Below are 19,770 nucleotides of genomic sequence, written 5' to 3' on the forward strand. Positions count from 1 at the left end.
GAAGCTGAGGCACAAGATTCTGTTGAACCCAGGAGGCGGAGGTTGCAGTGAGCCAAGATCATGCCACTGCACTCCAGCCTGGGTGACAAAGCGAGACCCTGTAAAAAAAAAAAAAAAAAAAAAAAAGCAAATGTGAAGACATTTTGTAAGGTGCTCCAGGGAAAAAGGGAGGCAAGTGTACTCTTAGCATAAGACCAAGGTTATTATTTCGTAAGAAATAGGGTCAAATTAATGTTAATAGGAGGAATAAAATTGACATATATATATCAGAAAAGGAGGCTTTCATAAGGAAAATAATCCTCATAGTAATGAATTGCATTTGAACTCAAGTGCATGAGAAAACCAGCCACAACCTGGAGTTAAAATCTCACTTCTGTTTCTCACTGCACCCACACCCCAACAATACATGGGACAAGAACTCATCTTTCCCTCCACCTACGCCTGCATTCTCATCCCACTAAGGGGCACTGACAGATGCTAAGACCAGCGCTCACTGTAATTCCCAGGTAGAACTTAAAATAGATGGCGAAGAAATAATGCCTCAGTAATGCCCAAGGTTGAGGAATTTTCAAGATACAAGAAAGGACTTAGGGATTCAATATTCAGAAGGGAGGGCTGCATATTTCACAGATAGGCAATAGAGGCCCTCAACAGAAAAGAGCTATAAAGGATATATTAGTTCACTCATTTACTATGTATCTATTAAGTGTCTGCATTGTGCATCTAATTCTCATGAGTCCTTGAGTCATATTTTAGCATGAAGTTAGGAAAACTTCGGCCGGGCGTGGTGGCTTACGCCTGTAATCCCAGCACATTGGGAGGCCGAAGCGGGCAGATCACCTGAGGTCAGGAGTTTGAGACCAGCCTGATCAATATGATGAAACCTCATTTCTACTAAAAATACAAAAATTAGCTGGGCGTGGTGGGCGCCTGTAATCTCAGCTACTCGAGAGGCTGAGACAGGAGAATCGCTTGAACCTGGGAGGCGGAGATTGCAGTGAACGCAGATCATGCCGTTGCACTCCAGCCTGGGCAACAAGAGCAAAACTCCATCTAGTAACACCAACTGTTCCCCAAAAACTTATTGAAATAAAAAAAAGTATAAAGCCAACTAAGGCAAAATATTGTAACCAATTAATGAGTAGTGAAGATAATAGATGTTTGTCTTAGAATCTCAATGAAGAGATCATTGTGTGTCAGGGTGATTAGGGAAAGATTTTAGGGAGGAGGTGGGACTCAGCCTAGGTCTTATAAACTGCATAGAAATTGTCCAGATAGCCAGGAAGGAGAGAAGCACTCCAAATAGATAAAAGTATGCCAATATGTCTTTGAAGTAAAGACAATCATAAGGCATCATAATGACAACAAATAGACTAGTCTGGTTTGAACACATGCTTGGCTGCAGAAATTATCATGGGAGCCAGGGTTTAAAAGATGGATTGACACTAAATAGTGGAGGGCCTTAAATTCCAAACTGAAAATCTTGGATTTTGTCTTGCAGAAATTGCCACACAATTTGTTTTAAAAGAAGAGTGGTGACAAATCAGATTTTAAAAATCTTTTGTTATTTGAATTCTTGCCATGGATGTTTTAAGGGTTTGGAAAATGATAACCTGCTCAAAAATCTATCTTTTGGGTAGTTTCAGATTATTGCATGTGACTGTCAGCTCTTTACTAACAAGGGAAAAGTGCTTATTACATATTGCATAGATTACAATATTTGACAGAGTATACTTGCTGAAAAAACTTATAATTACCATGACTTAATGCAAATATTAGCAATGTGCAATTAGTACAGAAGATGGAGCAGAGATGGGTACTTACAGTACTTAAGTACTGACTACTGAATTTTAGTTTGAGTGGGACCCAATTCTAGAACTCAGTTTAGTTTTCTCTTCAGAAAAGAAAGAGAATAATTAAATGTATATGTCAAGTTCATAAATAGAGGGACAATGATCTTTGGTAGTACCAGGGTCAAAGAAAATGGGGTAGGTTTAGGGTATTTTCCCTCAGTGAATAAACGTGGGATGATAGGAGGGAGCTCTGGGAAGGGGTTTGGGAGACAAATGGAGGGAAGTTCAGAGGTGATTGGGCAGAAAGGGAAGATCTTTGAAGCCAGAACTAGGCTCTGATAATCACTTTCATCAGTCGTTTATTTTTTCTTTTTTGTGTGTGTGTGTTAGCTAAAGGTAGAAGTTGATGTTAGGCATTACTTGAGTTTCTTTGAGAGTTTCTATTGAACAAGCTGAATGTTGGTATTAAAATAATTTTATTTTCAGTCCTGAGAATAACCTCGGTGATAGCTATTCCAGCCTCATAGTTTTAAATACAAAATAATGAAGGCCCAGAAACCTTGAGTGGCTTGGACAAGGACATACAGATAGTAAAGTGAAGAAACAAGCCACTGTATGTATATTGCCTGGAACAATGCCTGGCACATAGCAGGAGCTCAATAAATACTTATTGAGTGAATAAATGAATAAACCCAAGGCTTTTGATTCCTTGTAGCATTCTTTCTACTCTACCATATAAATTATGGCAGATTTAATGGGAAAATGATTTATATTTGAGCAACCAGAACCTGCTTGCACAATGTCAAAGGATAATGATCATCATGATACAGATAAGCTTACCTAGCAACATAATGCCATTTTGCTGATACATATTGTATTAGTTTGCTAGGGCTGTCATAGCAAGGTACCATAGACTAGGTGGCTTGAACAACAGAAATTTATTTTCTCACAATTCTGGGATCTAGAAGTCCAAGATCAAGGTGTTGCCTGAGCTGGTTTTTTCAGAGGGCCATGAGGGAAGGATCTGTTCTAGGATTATATCCTTAGCTTGTCGATGGCTATCTTCTCCCTGTATCTTAACATCATCTTCTCTCTGTCCATGTTTGTGTCCAAATTTCATCTTCTTATAAGGACATCAGTCATATTGGATTAGGGCCCAAACTAACAACCTCATTTTAATTAATTACCTCTATAAATACCATATCTTCGAATATGATTACATTCTGAGGTACTGAGGGTTAAGACTTCAACACATGAAGCTCTGTGGGGGTGGGGAGGTCACAACAACACAGAGAGACCAGCTTTTCTATCACTGCATATTAAACTCTTGATCGCATTCCCCAGCAGCAGCCTAAGTGATGCTAATAGAGTTCCCAGTTTATAATTAAATAGGCAATTGCCCAACAGCCTCCAGGTTCTGCACATGCATGTGCATTATTCAGGTGGAGCAGGAGGCTTGGCCTGCATGTTCTCCTGCCAGCATGCTAAAATAACAGCTAGAGGGCATGGGCTGGCTGACACATTTTTTTTTAAACTACGTTATTATAACTGTGATGAAACAATACTTTCTTCTTTGGAAATTGGCTTTACCTTCTTGTAAGGTGCTACAAGTCCCCAGGGCTTTGCTTATTTTTACCATAATTATCATTGTTAAACTGTAGCTTAGCTGATGAAGTGTATATTTCAGTGGTATCCTGAGGCTGGGCATTTATAAGGGGGCTCTTGAATGAGTACCCATAGAGGGTCCTGAAGAAAGTCAGTGAAGCTCTTCCAGAATTTCTTTGAAGGTCTTTAAGTAAGAAAAAGAGTATACTTTAGGGGAAAAATAGTTTTGCAGTTAGAAATCATTTGAAAGAGATGAAATTCCAAGACAATGTCAGGGGATTCCCAGGTTATGTCTTTGGTGGGCATCTGCCATTTGTTAAAGTGAGAGAAAGAGAGAGGCTGTGCTTCTTGAAGAAAATGCCATCTTACTCTATCAGAATGATACTCAGGAGCTATAAGCTTAGCTTGTCTCCACCACTGATCAAAATGTTGAGTGACTATAACTTTAGGGCATCTTCTCATCATGATCTTAGAAATGATATTGTTTTGATCAGGGCCTTCTTGGGCTTATTTCTAGTTAGAAAACTGTAGTAAATTATTATCTAACAAGATAATAATTTGATACTTCAGCCTGATTACTATTAAGTACCTTCTGACTCAGTCACCTCATGGATTATGTTGCTTAAATTAACAGGACATCTACAGTTTTTATAGTGCTGATCTGAAGTTTCAGGCCATTTTCTATCATTGGCTCATCAGACATCAGAGACTAAGAAGTTGCTGCATTCTCTAAAGGAAATATTAACAAATATTGGGAGCACCAGTATTTGTCATGACCAGTGAGTTGCTGCAAGAAATGGCATAGAAAGCTGTGGGGTCAAGAACAAAAACACTCTGGAAGAGAATCTCAGTGTGGGGATGGAAATAGAGTTCAGCCTAACTGCAAAAAAAAAAAAAAAAAGGGGGGGGCGGGAAACAAAGAATTCACTCCCCTCTTTTTTCATATTTGGACATAGATAAGTAACAAAATGCCCTTATGTGATTGGGAACTTGTGTTAGTTTCCAGACCATGAGATCTTGAGTTATGATTGATGGAGTTAAAACAGACAAAAGTAGTTACTTGCCAAACTTTTATTATTAATTTTTCACAGTCCAATTATTTCAACAAGAATATATCTAAGGTATTATCAATAGGCCTCAAATGATTGTGGGCAAATGGGTCTTCTCAAAGGGCCTCTAGATATTTGCCCCTGTGTTCACACATTTTTCCCTTTTACACCCCCAACATGCTCTATGTGATCTCTTATTGGCCCTAGAGTAAGACAGATGTTTATGGGATTCTGAGCAGCTTCCTTCTAATATGCTAAAATTAACAAATGTTCGTAATATTCTCAAACTCATGAAAACTTGGGGAAGTAGAATGAACACTATAGACTACAACAGACATAGTTTTAAAATTTGAACTCTGAAATTGTTTGAGAAACACCTCATTATTTCTTCATAAGATTATGTGTTTAAGTGGAGTTGAGTGTAAAAAAAAATCTAATTTGAATTCTAAATCTTCAAAGCTAAACCTATTCTTAACAGATATTTCTTCCAGTAATGGGCTGATTTCACAGCAAGTTTTTATGCAGAGGTCACTCCCCCTGCACTATTCAAGGGTTATAAAAATTTAGTTACCTGGAATTTGTGCTAATCATGCCACAAAAGATGAAATGCTGTTTGGAGGCAATGATCAATTTAGGTTCAAGAAGAAATAGCAACTTGAACATTAAAAGTATCTGCACTTTCCACAAGATGGGTCAGTCATTAAACAAACGAACCCATTGTTTAGAATCTGAAATCATCCTATTATTCTTGTTATTTCTCAAAGCAATAAATGAACATGTTCCTCAAACAAAATTTCTTAAACAAATTAAATGATTTTTATATTTTTTAAATGCACACCACATCTGCATCAAAGAGCAAAAGAAAGACATCTTGCAGTAAAGAACTACTTGAGGAAGAATAAAAAGCAGGAGTACAAAGTACATAAAATGAGTGTAGTTTAAGATTTTGGAAGAAAAGACATTCTAATATCAGAGAGTTTTCCCACAACCAGAAACATCTCGGTTATCACTTGGTACCCAGTGTTTCTCATTTTCCCGTGCTCGAAGCTTTGGCAGGTGTCAGGATATTGGCAACATCTCTTAAGGGCGGTATTGAGATCTCTGCTCTTGGATGTACTCATAGAGAGGGCTGGAGCGCACTGGGACGCTGGCAAACTGATGAGTGCCGGGCTCTAGAAGCCGCCCATGGCCCTTCCCTTCTTGGGATTGTGTCTCCCCGACTTGGCGGCGCCTCTGTTCCTCCTCCTGCTGGCTGCGGATGTGTTCTTCCCGTAGTTTCCTTTCCCGTTCCTGGCGACGTTTCTGCTCTTCTTCTTGCCATAGTTCTTGTTCCTGACGACGACTCTTCTCCTGCGTGGCAAACTGCTCCTTCGCCCAGTACTGCCGGTCTCGCTCCTGCCGCAGCCTCTGCTCTTCTTGTTCCTCAAGCTGGAGCTGCTCTTCTTCCCAGCGATACTTTCTGTCACGCTGTTGGCGGCGCAGCTGCTGTTCTTCCCTCTCCTGGCGGAGCTGTTCCTCCTCGCGGAATTTTCTGTCACGCTCTTGGCTGCGCAGCTGCTGTTCCTCCCTCTCCTGGCGGAGCTGTTCCTCCTCGAGGAGTTTTCTGTCGCGCTCCTGGCGGCGCAGCTGCTGTTCTTTCCTTTCCTGACGAAGCTGCTCTTCCTCTAGGAATTTTCTGTCGCGTTCTTGGCGGCGCAGCTGCTCTTCCTCCGTTTCTTGGCGCAGCTGTTCCTCCTCACGGAATTTTCTCTCCAGTTCCTGGCGGCGCAGCTGCTGTTCCTCTTCGCGGAATTTTCTGGCACGCTCTTGGCGGTGCAGCTGATGTTCTTCCCTTTCCTGGAGCAGCTGTTCCTCTTCGTGGAATTTTCTGTCGCGGTCATGGCGGAGTTGCTGTTCGCGCTGCTGGCGGCGCAGCTGCTGTTCCTCCTCTAGGAATTTTCTGTCACGCTCTTGGCGGTGCAGCTTCTGTTCTTCCCTTTCCTGGAGCAGCTGTTCCTCTTCGCGGAATTTTCTGTCGCGCTCTCGGCGCAGCTGTTGTTGGCGCTCCTGGCGGCGCGGCTGCTGTTCTTCCTCCAGGAATTTTCTCTCTCGTTCCTGGCGGCGCACCTGCTGTTCCTCTTCATGGAATTTTCTGTCACGCTCTTGGCGGCTCAGCTGCTGTTCCTCTTTCTCCTGGCGCAGCTGTTCCTCCTCGCGGAATTTTCTGTGGTGGTCCTGACGCAGCTGTTGCTCGCGCTCTTGGCGGCGCAGCTGCTGTTCCTCCTCACGGAATTTTCTCTCCTGTTGCTGGCGGCGCAGTTCCTCTTCGCGGAATTTTCTGTCACGCTCTTGGCGGCGCACTCGTTCCTGACGGCGCAGTTCCTCTTCGCGGAATTTTCTGTCACGCTCTTGGCGGCGCAGCTGCTGTTCCTCCCTTTCCTGGAGCAGCTGTTCCTCCTCGCGGAATTTTCTGTCTGTCTCTTGACGGGGTCTCTTCTCTTCTCTTTCCTCTCTCAGCAACTGCTTTTCCTCTTGGGACTTCCTGTCGCGCCTTTTGGCTTCCTTTTGCTCTTCTCGCTCCAGCTGTTCTTCCTCTGGGAAATGCCTGTCGCGCTGCTGCCAGCGCCTCCTCTCTTGCTCACGATCTCGCTCTTGCTGTTCATCTAGCAGGTGCTGCAGATCTTGCTGGGATTGTCTGTGGCGCACCTGGGAATCTTCCAACTGCCTGAACTGTTCATTCTCTCTACGTTTGCAGTAAACCTTGTTATCACGAACTGCATTTTCTTTTTCTGGTTCCCACTGCCATTTCAGATCACTGCGCTGATCCTCATCCCGGTATCGCCGCTTCCTCTCCTGGCGCTGAAGCTCTTCCTCCTCCTGATACTGCCTCTCCCGCTCCTGGCGCCTTCTTTTCTCCTGTTCCTCTCTCAGTAGCTGCTCTTCCTCCTGCTGCAGCTCCTCTTCCTCGCGGTATCGCCTCTCCAGCTCCTGGCGCCTTCTTTTCTCCCGTTCCTCTCTCAGCAGTTGCTCTTCCTCCTGCTGCAGCTCCTCTTCCTCCCGATATCGCCTCTCCAGCTCCTGGCGCCTTCTCTTCTCCCGTTCCTCTCTCAGCAGCTGCTCTTCCTCCTGCTGAAGCTCCTCTTCCTCCCGATATTGCCTCTCCAGCTCCTGGCGCCTTCTCTTCTCCCGTTCCTCTCTCAGCAGCTGCTCTTCCTCCTGCTGCAGCTCTTCTTCCTCCCGATATTGCCTCTCCCGCTCCTGGCGCCTTCTCTTCTCCCGTTCCTCTCTCAGCAGCTGCTCTTCCTCCTGCTGCAGCTCCTCTTCCTTCCGATATTGCCTCTCCAGCTCCTGGCGCCTTCTCTTCTCCCGTTCCTCTCCCAGCAGCTGCTCTTCCTCCTGCTGTAGCTCCTCATCCTCCCGATATTGCCTTTCGGGCTCCTGGCGTCTTCTTTTCTCCCGTTCCTCTCTCAGCAGCTCCTCTTCCTCCTGCTGCAGCTGCTCTTCCTCGGGGTATTGTCTCTCCTGCTCCTGGCGCCTTCTCTTCTCGCGCTCCTCTCTCTGCAGCTCCTCCTCCTGCAGCAGCTGCTGTTCCTTCCTCAGCTGCTCTCGTAGGGCTGGCTTGGCGTACAGCGTGTGGCGGCGTCTCTTCCTTTCTTCTTCTAGTTGCCACCTCCATTTTTGGTCGCGGCGCTGCTCCTGGCTTCGCCTCCTCTCCTGATCCTCCTGGAGGCCGTCCTCCTCCTCCAGGAGCTGTTGGGCATGCTCCCGCCGCTGGAGCTGCTCCTCTTCCTCCAGGAACTGCAGCTCTTTCTCCTTCTCGCGTCGCTGGCGGCGCCGCTGCTCCTTCTCCTCCTCCTCCTGGAGAAACCGTTGTTCCCGCTGCTCGCGCTCCTCGGCCCTGAGCTGCCTCTCCCGCTGCTCGCGCAATGGGGGCCTGGCGGACAGCCTCTGACGGCCCCTCTCGCTCTCTTCCTCCGCCTGCCACTGCCATGTGAAATCCCGGCGCTGCTCCTCTTCCTGCTGCTGCGGGTGAGCCCGTTCCTCCTCCTGCCATTGCAGCTCACGCTCCCGGTGCCGCCTCTTCTCCTCCTGCTCTTGGCAGCGCCTCTGCCCTTCCTGCTTGCGGGGCCTCGAGTAGACTTTGCTTTGCCGTGCGTCGGCCTCGCTTTCTAGCTGCCACTGCCACTTCGGGGTGCGGCTCTTAATCCGCTCCCGGGCCTGTTCCTGCTTCTCCTCAGCCAGCTCTTGCTTGCGCCTCTCTTCCTCCTCCTCGCGCTTCAGCCGCTGCTCGCGCCTTTCCTGCTGCTCGCGCCTTAGTTGCTGCTGGCGCCTCTCCTCCCGCTCCTCGCGCTTCAGCCGCAGCTCGCGCCTCTCCTCCTGCTCGAGTCTCTCCTCCTCCTCGCGCTTCAGTCGCTGCTCGAGCCTCTCTTCCTGCTCGCGCTTCAGTCGCTGCTCGAGCCTCTCTTCCTGCTCGCGCTTCAGCCGCTGCTCGCGCCTCTCCTCCTCGCGCTTCAGCCGCTGATCGCGGCTCTCCTCCTGCTGGAGCCGCTCCTCCTCCTCGCGCTTCAGCAGCTGCTCACGCCTCTCTTTCTCCTGCTCACGCCTCTCTTTCTCCTGCTCACGCCTCTCTTTCTCCTGCTCACGCCTCTCCTGCTCGCGTCTTAGTTGCTCGCGCCTCAACCGCTGCTCGAGCCTCTCTTCCTCCTCCTGGCGCTTCAGCCGCTGCTCGCGCCTCTCCTCCTGCTCGCGCCTCTCCTCCTCCTCGCGATTCAGCCAATCGCGCCTCTCCTCCTGCTCGCGCTTCAGCCGCGCGCGCCTCTCCTGCTTGTGCCTCTCCTCCTCCTCCTCTCGCCTCAGCTGCTGCTCGAGCCTCTCCTCCTCCTGCTCGCGCCTCAGCTGCTGCTCGCGCCTCTTCTCCAACTGCTCGCTCCTGAGCTGCTGCTCGCGCTTCTCCTCCTGCTGCTCGCGCCTCTCCTCCTGCTGCTCGCGCCTCTTCTCCTGCTCGCGCCTTAGTTGCTGCTCGCGCCTCAGCCTTTGCTGCTGCTGCTCTTCCTCCTGTCGCTCCCTCTTCAGCTCTTGCCGCTCCAGCTTCTGTAGCTGCTCGTCTTCCTCCTGGAGCTCTCTTTGCCGCTGCGGCTCCTCTTCCTGCAGCTTCTCTTCTTCCTTCCGGAGCACTCTCTCGCGCTTCCTCCACTCTTTCTCTTCTTCCTCCTGGAGCACTCTTTCTTGCCGCTCTCGCCTTTGCTGCTGCTTCTCGTGGCGCTCCCTCCTCAGCTCCTGCAGCTCCCGCCTTCGCTGTTGCTCTTCGTCTGGAAACTTCTCAGTTTCGTGACCCTTGCGCCTCTGCAGCTGCTCTTCCTCTGCACGGCGCTCTTCCTGTTCTTGCCGTTCTCGCCTTTGCAGCCACAGCTCCTTGTCGCGGCGCTGCCTGTCGCGCTGCTCAAGTCGCTGTTGTTTCTCACTTTGCTCCTCTGTCTCGGCGAGCTCCCTCTCCTGTTCCTGCCTCTTCTGCCTGCGCCGTTGCCCAGGTTCTTCTTCCAGTTGTCTGTCCCGGGGCTCGAACCTCCTTTGGTCTTCTTCTTGCCTGCGATCTTGTAACAGGCTCTCCTTTCCGTCACACTGGGCTCGCTTCTCCTCATCCAGTCCCGTGGCCTGGCCAAGAGCATAGTAACAAGCTTGAGCCACTTTGAAAATAAATAGGAGGAATTCGTTGAAATCGACACGCCCATTACAGTCACGATCCAGAAGTTCCAGGATCAGATCTACCGTCTTGGGGTCATGTGGTCTCTATAAAAATGGTGAAAACAAAAATTTCACAATGCACTATTTACAGGTGGTAAAATTGTATTCACACATGATATATTTTATGCTATGCTGACATTCAAGAGACATTCAGAGCAATTAGAAAAATGTCCAGTGTGTATCAAGTCTTGTCCCCATGTAAAATGTGAACCCTCACTTTAAAGCATATATTCGTTTGAAATTTTTGCATCTCGTAATTTAGTGCTGATCAAACTGAAGGATGCAGGAAGAGAGACACAAAGTAGAATAGCAGGTAAGCCTGCGCACCTTAGAGGCAGAGCTTGAGGTGAAGATTCAAAACAGCATTGTTAACTTGTGTGTAAAATTAACAAAGCTACTCAACATCAAGAAAGAATAACACAAGTTCTCTTTAATTGAGAAAGAATGAACTCATCCTTGAGAGAGATACAATAGAAATTTATGAAGATTTGCAGTAGCCATTTCTGTCTGAAGCAGCCAGTATTCTTGATTTGGTTTCTATTCCACATTAGAAAACAGAACAAAACATTTACGGGTAGCACCATTTTAATAGAGATCAGGCTGATCTCAGTTTTGAAATTTGGAAACAAATTTAAGTTCCTCCAAGTCTAGTTTGATTTGACATCCTTTGTGGTAATGTCCCATGAAGAGCTCGTTCACATGGCCATGCCATCAAGTACATGAAATACTTTATTATTCAGACTACAATGTCAAGTAAGTACCTTTTGACTCAGAAATGAATGGGGGATGTAGTGTAGACCTGTTGTGGTGTAAAATGAATATAAAGCCACCATTCCTTGCTCTCGTCTCCTCTGAGAATAAATCTCATAGCCTCAAGTCAGTAGATCTCATTTTCTTGTTAGTTCTTACCCGAAGCACAGCTCCAAATTCCCTTTCAAGGAGGTTCTTCAGGTCTTTCTTAGTTAATGCTGCTCCATCACAATCATGTGAGACATATTGATTGAAAATTTCAGTGACGTCGCAGATGCTTCTTAGAAGTGGAGACATTTTTTTCTTTCCTTCAAGTTCAAGTAAACCTAGAACAATAAAATAAGATCCAGAATCAAAACCCCGTTTCTGCTCTTGGGAAGGCTTCATTCACACTATTTCAGGCAGATCCCTAAATAATTTGGATTTATAGCAGTATTTTCAACCTGGACTTTCAGAGCATTTTAAACCTTGAATATTGTATCAGAAAGAGAAAGAGCGATCCTGAGAAATTCCAAGCCAGGGAATCATCTTCAGACTATCCTGTTGTCAGCTTTTGATTGTCCACCCAATGTGGATTATCTATGTCCTTTTCTTCTCTCTTTCTTCCAGCTCTCTACCGTATTTCAGAGTAGAAAATAAAGAGAGGAGTGCAGAAATTAAAATTTTATATATTTCTACACATCTTCCTTTAAAGTTGAGCAAAGAGGACAGGTAAAAGCCAAAAGGTGAAGGAAAACTTGAGAGTATCTTAAAGTGGATAGAGGCCGTGTCAGCAAAACAGTTGGTGAAAATAGAACAATGAAAAGGGAATATAAATGATTCCTCAACATTACAGTCCATAAAGGATTTAGGAACTCTTACAGAATGTAATTTGTAAGTCAGCAATTCGAAGATTAAATAGTACTTCTTCCTAGTCAAAAGATGGCATTGTAACACTCAGATACACACATGCAGAAAACAGAGACTGTACATTACCTGCCTCAACTCAGATATAGTACAGATATTCGGATATCGAAGTATTGAAAGCTTCTGAGAGGTCCTTTCTAAACCAAACTGAATCCAGAAAACTGTGAATGATATTGGTTTTGTTAAACCCAAATGCATCACTGGAATCTTGGCTTTTTATAAAACATTAGCCAGCAGTAGATCAATGTTATAAGAATACATGGAATGGCTTTGCTGGTGGGATAAGTGTAGTGGTTCATCTAGCTAACTTCTTTATGTACTTCTCAACTCCAATACCTTAAATGCTGTGACTGTATGAAGATGGCCCATATTAGGTAGAACCAACGTAAAAGAGAACAGAGGGCTGGCAAACTTTTGAGATAGCAGTTTTTAGGAAGATGAACCCTGTCAGAGCCACACATGATCATCCTTGATGTGCAAAAGTATAGAGTTCAGAGCCCAGGGAGAAGGGTCACGCTTCAGTTCAAGTGATGGCTCCAACCATAAGAAGATGGGATAGAGTTAGTGAAAGTTTATTTATCCCTGCAAAATACTGATACCTTCTGGCACATAGAACCTCCCCCCATATCCCAACATCTGAAATAGCTATAAAAATGGAGAATCATAAAGAAGACCACTATCCCACAGAATGGGACTTACCTACTTCACCAGAGGAAGAAGTCGAATGCTCGCTGACACCACAGGCAAGTGTACTGGGTAACTGGGAGCTGGGCCTTTTATAGAGGTTTTAATTGTGCCCTGGAAAGCAACTTGGGAAGGAGACACCCACTCTGTGGGATGGCCTGATTCATTCCTAACCAAGCCCAGCTCCACCTCTGTCTCCACAAATGGCTTGTTTATCTCACTATTTGCTCACGTAGCTATTTGGCACGAGGTTCACAGACCTTGCCTCCTGACAGGGTACTGGCCCCACCTAACATGGTACGGTAGAATATTTGGCAGAATCTCCAATTTTCTTTAATTGTTAAAACTAAATTAAATAATAAAACAAAGGTATTAAATGTTCACAATATTTTTTTTTTTTTTTTTTTTTTTTGAGACGGAGTCTCGCTCTGTCGCCCAGGCTGGAGTGCAGTGGCACAATCTCGGCTCACTGCAAGCTCCGCCTCCCGGGTAAACGCCATTCTCCTGCCTCAGCCTCTCCGAGTAGCTGGGACTACAGGCGCCCACCACCACGCCCGGCTAATTTTTTTTTTTTTGTATTTTTAGTAGAGACGGGGTTTCACTGTGGTCTCGATCTCCTGACCTTCTGATCCGCCCGCCTCGGCCTCCCAAAGTGCTGGGATTACAAGCGTGAGCCACCGCGCCCGGCCAAATGTTCACAATCTTAATTGATTATTACTTCATTACAAAGGAGTAAACTCTAAGCCATTTGCTTTATAAAAGATACAATCTCTAGTTTGGGATTAAGCAGAAACTTTGAAATAAAGTGATGAAAACCAATTAATTTCTCCATGGGATGTGACAGTCCATGGTGAGCTGCTCATAAGCCCTGCCAGAAGCAGTTGCTTCAATTCTAGGGCAATGAGAGAGATGTAAAGAATTGGTTAGTTTCTTTTCTAAAAATGCAGGTGGGAAAAATTTTTACATTTGTCTCCCGGGTCTTATGATGGTTTTCCTACAGATTGGGGACTGCCTCCTCAGTAAAGTTTGGAAGGGTACCTTAGAAATATATTTTTATTAAACTGTTCATAAGAAAACTTGAAATCTGTGAAATTTCATTCTTGGAGACATTAAACCTAAATGAAGTTTGTTCATTAGTTTTCTCATTAGCATATTGATGCCCCTGGGGGAAAAGAGCTGGTGTAATGCATTATTGTAGATATAATCATCCTGCTCAGCCTAAGTTACTAATGGTTATGACACCTAAACACTTGAGTCTGCTTCTCCTGGAAGTACATTGAGGTAATTGGTTATTCTAGCCCATTATATCCATCAGGGCTTTCTCAATCTGGTTGATCATTTGCAAATTTCAGTGCTGTTTTATTGTAAGGAATTGGATTTTATTCGTGGTTGTCAGTGACTTCCTTCCTTACATTTCAGACTATATGAAACTTTGGTTCATAATTTATGAAGACTATTAAACGATTCAATGGCTTCTCTGCACTTTTGTCTCCTCCTTTGTCCAACAGAGGCAAGTATTGGTTTTCTGAATTTTGAGGCAACTGAAGGGTCCTTCAATGGCATGAGCAAACATTTGGAATCTAAATCTTGATGGCTATTTCTTTATGTGCAGATTGGTCCAAATGATAATGGAGTTGAACTCTATTTGCCCCCTCACTTGCTGCCATCCCAGATGTGGGGTACAGAGGAAGGTAGAAGTGACAGGGAATGGGAAGACAATTATAAGCAAGGCTAATTTCTGCCTCTTAAGGACTTCAACACCGAAGTCTACGATTTAGTGGTTTTCCTAGGATTGTCAGAACTGTCACTATTTCTTGGGCTCAATTAGCAAACTTGATGTGGCAATTCCGTGGTGAAGGGTGAAGACTTCTCATTTTTTCCCTTCTTTTTAGGGTTTTATGCAGCTCTCTTACTCTTTGGATTCTAAGATAGGACCATCATAAGCACTGACCACACTGCAATCATGTGATCATGGAAGCTCACTCTCTCACAGAGGGCAATAGCCTTTTGTATGAGTGTTCGTCAAGGAATAACCTGGGCAAGGACTGTCTTATGTCTGCTTTTGTTTGTATCCTCGTGTGTGTAATCTATTGGGAAACCTCAGCTCAGGTGATGGGATGCATTTGCATGACTCCATTACTTTCCTATAGTGAATAAACTCAAAAGGGAACTGGAAATTTTTAGGTTCCATGAAAATAAAGGGAAAAGTAGCATTAACCATTCTAAAATTATAGTTAGAATGGCAATTCTCCCCATCCCCATGCTTTTGAACAGCCTTGAAAAAATACCCCAAATTGCATTTATTATAACAGAAAAACCCTTTCTTCTCTCTGAATGAAGCTAGATCTTAAATTCAGTGATGGTTCTCCTACCCACTTTTATTTAAAGTCAGTTCAGCATAAGGGAAAATATTTAAAAACCTGCATAAACCTAAGAGAATTGGCTTCCCTGCTCTTGGTCCATCATCAGAAAGGTTGTAAAATAGATTCATATGCTAAATCCAAAATCAAGTTTGAAATTCTCCTAGTGAAGTAGCTTCATTGCTATATAATATTCTTTTATTTTACACACTGTCATTATTTGAGAATATCATTTTAAAAGGAGTCCGTGACATAAGGTTTGGACAGGGAAATAGTTTCCATGGCTTTCTAGTTTTTCAAAATGTTGGTAAATGCTAAAGAATGTAGAAAATTATATCAAATCCTAACAAATTGGTTCAGTCTATTTTTAGTTAAGACCAACTGGGAATTCTTGTAATGTAGTAGTGTTCCTTTACTGTGGACCATTAAAAAATAAAAATATTGTTATAATCTGAAAGATCTCCATACAAAAAGCTCCAATATCACTCTTTTTTAAGACTGGAGACTGAGACACTGAAAGGTCAGAAAATACTACTGACTGGCCCAGGAATGACCTGGGTGCCCCCGCTCCATTTCTGCAAGAATGCCCTTCTTTATCAGTCCAGAGCATAGCTATAGTATTATCCTGGCACTTGACGTTGAGACTTGAGTTCTTTATTACAGAGGAATTGAAAAAAGAAAATAAAATTTATATCACTTAGATGCTTTAATATTATATCAATATGAAGGCTTGTCACTTTTGAAATCTTTAGGGGTGGGGCTTTGTTGGATTAACAAACAAACACATAAAGGACCAAGAGTATTGGATTTTCCTGGTCTTTATCTCATTCAAGGGCTCACTTCCTATTTTTTCCTGTTAGAACCCTGGAAAAGAAGAGAATAGATTTGACATCCTGTGGCATTTACCTGGCCCAGGCCCTGACTCAGCTCAACTGGATAACTTCCAGAATGAAAATTTAGATAAAGCAGAGAAGGTTCTATTGTCATCTTTAGCCTAACGGACTTCTCCAGAACCCAGCATGAACTACGATGGGAAAATGTTCAAAGTAGGGCGATTCTACATGGCTTTGAAAAAATGTAAGGTACTTCAAACACCTCTCCATCAAAGACTTCTTAAAAAAATTATGTGTTAAATCTTTCAAGTTTTCCTATCGTTTATTTTTATTCATTGACCTACCTCCTGGACCTCACCTCTGTCAGTCTAAAACCTAATATAATTTCTTTTAGGCCCCAGAGAAGCTCCATCTCCTCTCTAAAACCTTCTTTGACCTTTACACGCAATGATCTTTCAATTAAAATTTTTCACTCACAGCATACATAGTCAGCATCATACAATCTAGTACTAGTTAATGTGTAATTTTCATATTCTTCTCTAGTTTAATGGGTGCTTGTTTTGTCTTCTCAATTAGGTTTTAAGTTCCTTGAAGGTAGTGCTGTATCTTTTATTTCTACTAGATGTTTTAAAAAATGCTTGCTGATATGTAATTTTATTGCATTGTGGCAGTTTAAATGGCCAACAGGCCAGAATGAGATGAATCACTTGTTCTGGGATGGACTATCTGTTTGCATGATGGCTTGGGGATGAAGGTACTCACCTTAATAAGAGTCAGCCCTTCTGGGGCCTCTTTCTAGTTTCACCACTTACAGGATAGATGACAGAGGAGGCAGTACTCCACCTCCCTCTGCCTTCCCTGATGCCCATTGCTTCATCCCACTGTTAAATGAGGAACTGTAAGATATGAATCCCTTCCTCAGAGGGGAGCTGTGATAATTGCAGCTTGTAAAGCATTTTGTGATTCTTAGATATAAAAGAGCTAATTATTATGATCATTAATAATCCTTAATTTTTATCTTCTTTAAGGTAAATTACCCTTACTTTAATTACACCCCCACCCTGGTGGTAATTATACCTCTGAGAGTCAGCAGATGCTTTCATCTTACGTCATGCCATGCAGGGTGACTGGGCATGGGTGCCAGGGAGGGCATTTCTACTATTTGCCTGGTCCTGCTCTCACCCAGAGTAGCAGAGGACTTCTGGCTGTCTTTGTTGTTAAGCTGGTTATAGATTTCAAGTGATTTGTATTCTCTGTTCTATAACAATGTCTTTATCCTAACCAGCAGCTCCTCAGTTTCACGGAGACACACTAAATGGTACAAATGAATTTTTGTCGTTCGTCTAATACTGTGAATTAAGGAAGCAGGTATCTTTCACTGGGCCATAGAGGCTTTATGGTGTCTGTTATAAAGAGGTTTTCAACTGCAGTATAAAAGAAGGGCCATAGCTCCTCAAGTGTAGAGGTGCTGTGTGACATTCCAGATTTTTCTTGGACTTAGATGTGGTTCTAATAGAATTGTAAGTTACTCTTTGGGATAAGAGGATTTGTGTGAAGAACTGAAAAAAAAATGTTTTTGAAGAGATTTTGCTTCTGACAAAAAGGCATACCATAAAAAGGTTGGAACTGAGGCTTCACACATAATACATACTTTGGGTGTGGGAATAAAGGCCATGGCCTCCCAAATGTGGAAAAGAGCATAGGCAGGCATGTGCCAGTCTAGCTTGAAATGTTTTCTTCAGGCCCAGACATCCTATAACTGCTTCATGTCATGATATAATTATTCAGTCCTAATCTTGGGTGTTTCAGCACCATGAATCCTACTCTGTCCCTGAAGTAAGGATGGCAGCGGAACAAGGCAGTAGGGTGGATGGCAGTGTTGAGTGTTTGGGTCTCCCTCCTTCTGATCCTTCCTCTCAGAGTGGTGCATGCTTCTCTGGAGCTCTGCCTTCCCCTTATCCCTCAGCATCTTTCTTTCAGTTTCTTTCCTTTCCTTATTTCCTCTTCTCTTCTCATTTTAAATTTCTCTTTTCCCATCCCACTCTCAAAACCATTTAATCTCAGGTAGGGAAATAGGATAGGGATGAAGAGACCTCAAGGGGAACTAGTCAAGGTCTGTGTCCCTTTCCCTCAAGTGAGGATCTGATTGAGTTCATAGTAGTATTGGTAAAGAAGCAGAAAATAGACTGTGTCCTTCTTGGTTCTTCTCTCAGTGAGTCTCTCTTTGTTCATAAGCATTTACTGAGCCCTCTGTTCTACTGTAGGCATTGTTCATGGTAGCAGGAGGCACTCCACCCTACCTCCCGATGATTTGAAGTGGGATATGTTATGGTAAGAAAGGTTTAATTCCAAAAATAAGACTGCATATTGGTATTTTCTTGTACATGCTATAATATTTTGTAAGAATTAGGAAAACAAACAAACCTAACAACAGTGGTTACCTATAGGGAGAGGGGTGGGGAAGTGCATTTTTACTGTATACTTTCTTATACTTTTTAATATTTAAACCATGTGAATGTTACCTATTGCAAATTAAATACATAGAATCATTTAAAATAAAAGTTTGATTCCAAGAGAAGGAGATGAAATAAAGAGAAGACGATAATGTATTTTATTTACTCAGCTTATATTATACCTGGTAGGATACTCGGCACTTAATACATTTTTAATAAAATTTTTTAAGTGTGATAAAGTTAAATGACCCTTAAAAAACCTTAACAGTCACTAAAGTGGTTGTACAATAAGTGTTAGTCTTTTGGCTATTTTGTCAGATGTATGATTAGAACTTTACAGATTTTTTCTGACGCTCTTCCTTATCTGCAGATGAAGAGTGCTGTGGGTGCTGCTTCTCTGGGTGTCTGACTAAGCCCAGCCTGGCTCTGGGCTCTCAGTGGGCTCTCTGTTAGCTCTGGGCAGAGGGTGAACCACTAATAGCCCATCTACAACCAGCTTTTTGAGAGTATTTCCTAAATTATAAAAAACAAATGCTTTTGGCAGCACAAATTTGATCTTTGAAGTGAACCACATCCTATAGATATGACAAATGGGGAATAATTACAACTTCTCATGAGTCAAAATTCAGTTATTCTAATATAAATGTAATCCATACTTTCAGGGCCAATATTTCAAAATTAGTCTTTAAAGTCTCTTTTGTTGTGTTTTACAAGGCTCAAAACTCTTTGAAAGTCTCTGAATACAAGCCCTAGATACTGATTTCATCAATCTAAATAATTTATCCTCATCTGTTCCATGAATGTTCACACTGCCTTGCTAATTAGCTAATCAAAAACTTTCATTAAGAACCTGATAAATGGAAGGAGAAAGAGTATAGAGCATTGGAAAACACCCGTTTAAGGCATTCAGAAGGTATGATATAGTTGTGACATTCAGTTATAATCCACAAGTGCTCTACAAGGAGAAAGAGACTACTGCTGGGTAAAGTGGTGTAAGAAGGCTTCAGGGAGGAGATGGGAGTTGTTCTGGATAGGGTGACTGGATTTCAGGCAGGCCAAGTGAAACGGAGGCATTCCAGGCAGTGTGAGGAAAGATGGGGAGTAGGAATGGGCAAAGCATATTTTGAGAAAAAGATAGTTTGAGAAAAAGATAGTTGAACCGTCAGACTATAGTGGAGACTTTATCACTCTTTGGCAAAGGGCCATGTCGCCTTGATCCTTTCAAGGGTTGGCCTTGCAGAAGAGAAGGTTGATTTCAACCATCCATCCATTCAGGAAGAAAGGAATTGAATACAGTAAGATGTAGGTTCCATGAAAGCAGGTTCCACTTCTGTTTTGTTTGCTGTTGTGTTCCCAGTGACAGAGAGCAGGCCCTCAGGAAATAATTGTTAATTGAAAGAACGAATGAATTGCATTTATTTGTCATATACAAGACTATATGCAAATGCCATGACTAGAAAGTAGCCCTGTAAGAGTTTAGAAGAAGTCAGTTTTTGATAGCGGGATTGGGAAGAAGAGATGGAGTAGAAAAGGAACACTTGAGAGAAGTAGCAATAAGCCATAAGATGGAGAGAGGGTACAATTTTATTTTTAAAAATCTTTCTGAAAGTACTGAA

The 19,770-nt window shown here is 43.5% G+C and overlaps 1 protein-coding gene across 1 annotated transcript; it reads right to left on the minus strand.

Annotated features, from left to right (window-relative positions):
- Positions 1-4,354: 4,354 nt before the first annotated feature.
- TCHH (trichohyalin) lies at positions 4,355-11,215 on the minus strand. Its single transcript, XM_063626205.1, has 2 exons — positions 11,078-11,215; positions 4,355-10,213 (listed from the first exon to the last, which is right to left on the minus strand). The coding sequence occupies exons 1-2, from the start codon at positions 11,213-11,215 to the stop codon at positions 5,528-5,530; spliced, it is 4,824 nt and encodes a 1,607-aa protein (XP_063482275.1). The 3' UTR covers positions 4,355-5,527.
- Between the last annotated feature and the right edge of the window lie 8,555 nt (positions 11,216-19,770).

Source organism: Symphalangus syndactylus, chromosome 12 (genome assembly GCF_028878055.3).
Source record: "Symphalangus syndactylus isolate Jambi chromosome 12, NHGRI_mSymSyn1-v2.1_pri, whole genome shotgun sequence".
NCBI lineage: Eukaryota > Metazoa > Chordata > Mammalia > Primates > Hylobatidae > Symphalangus > Symphalangus syndactylus.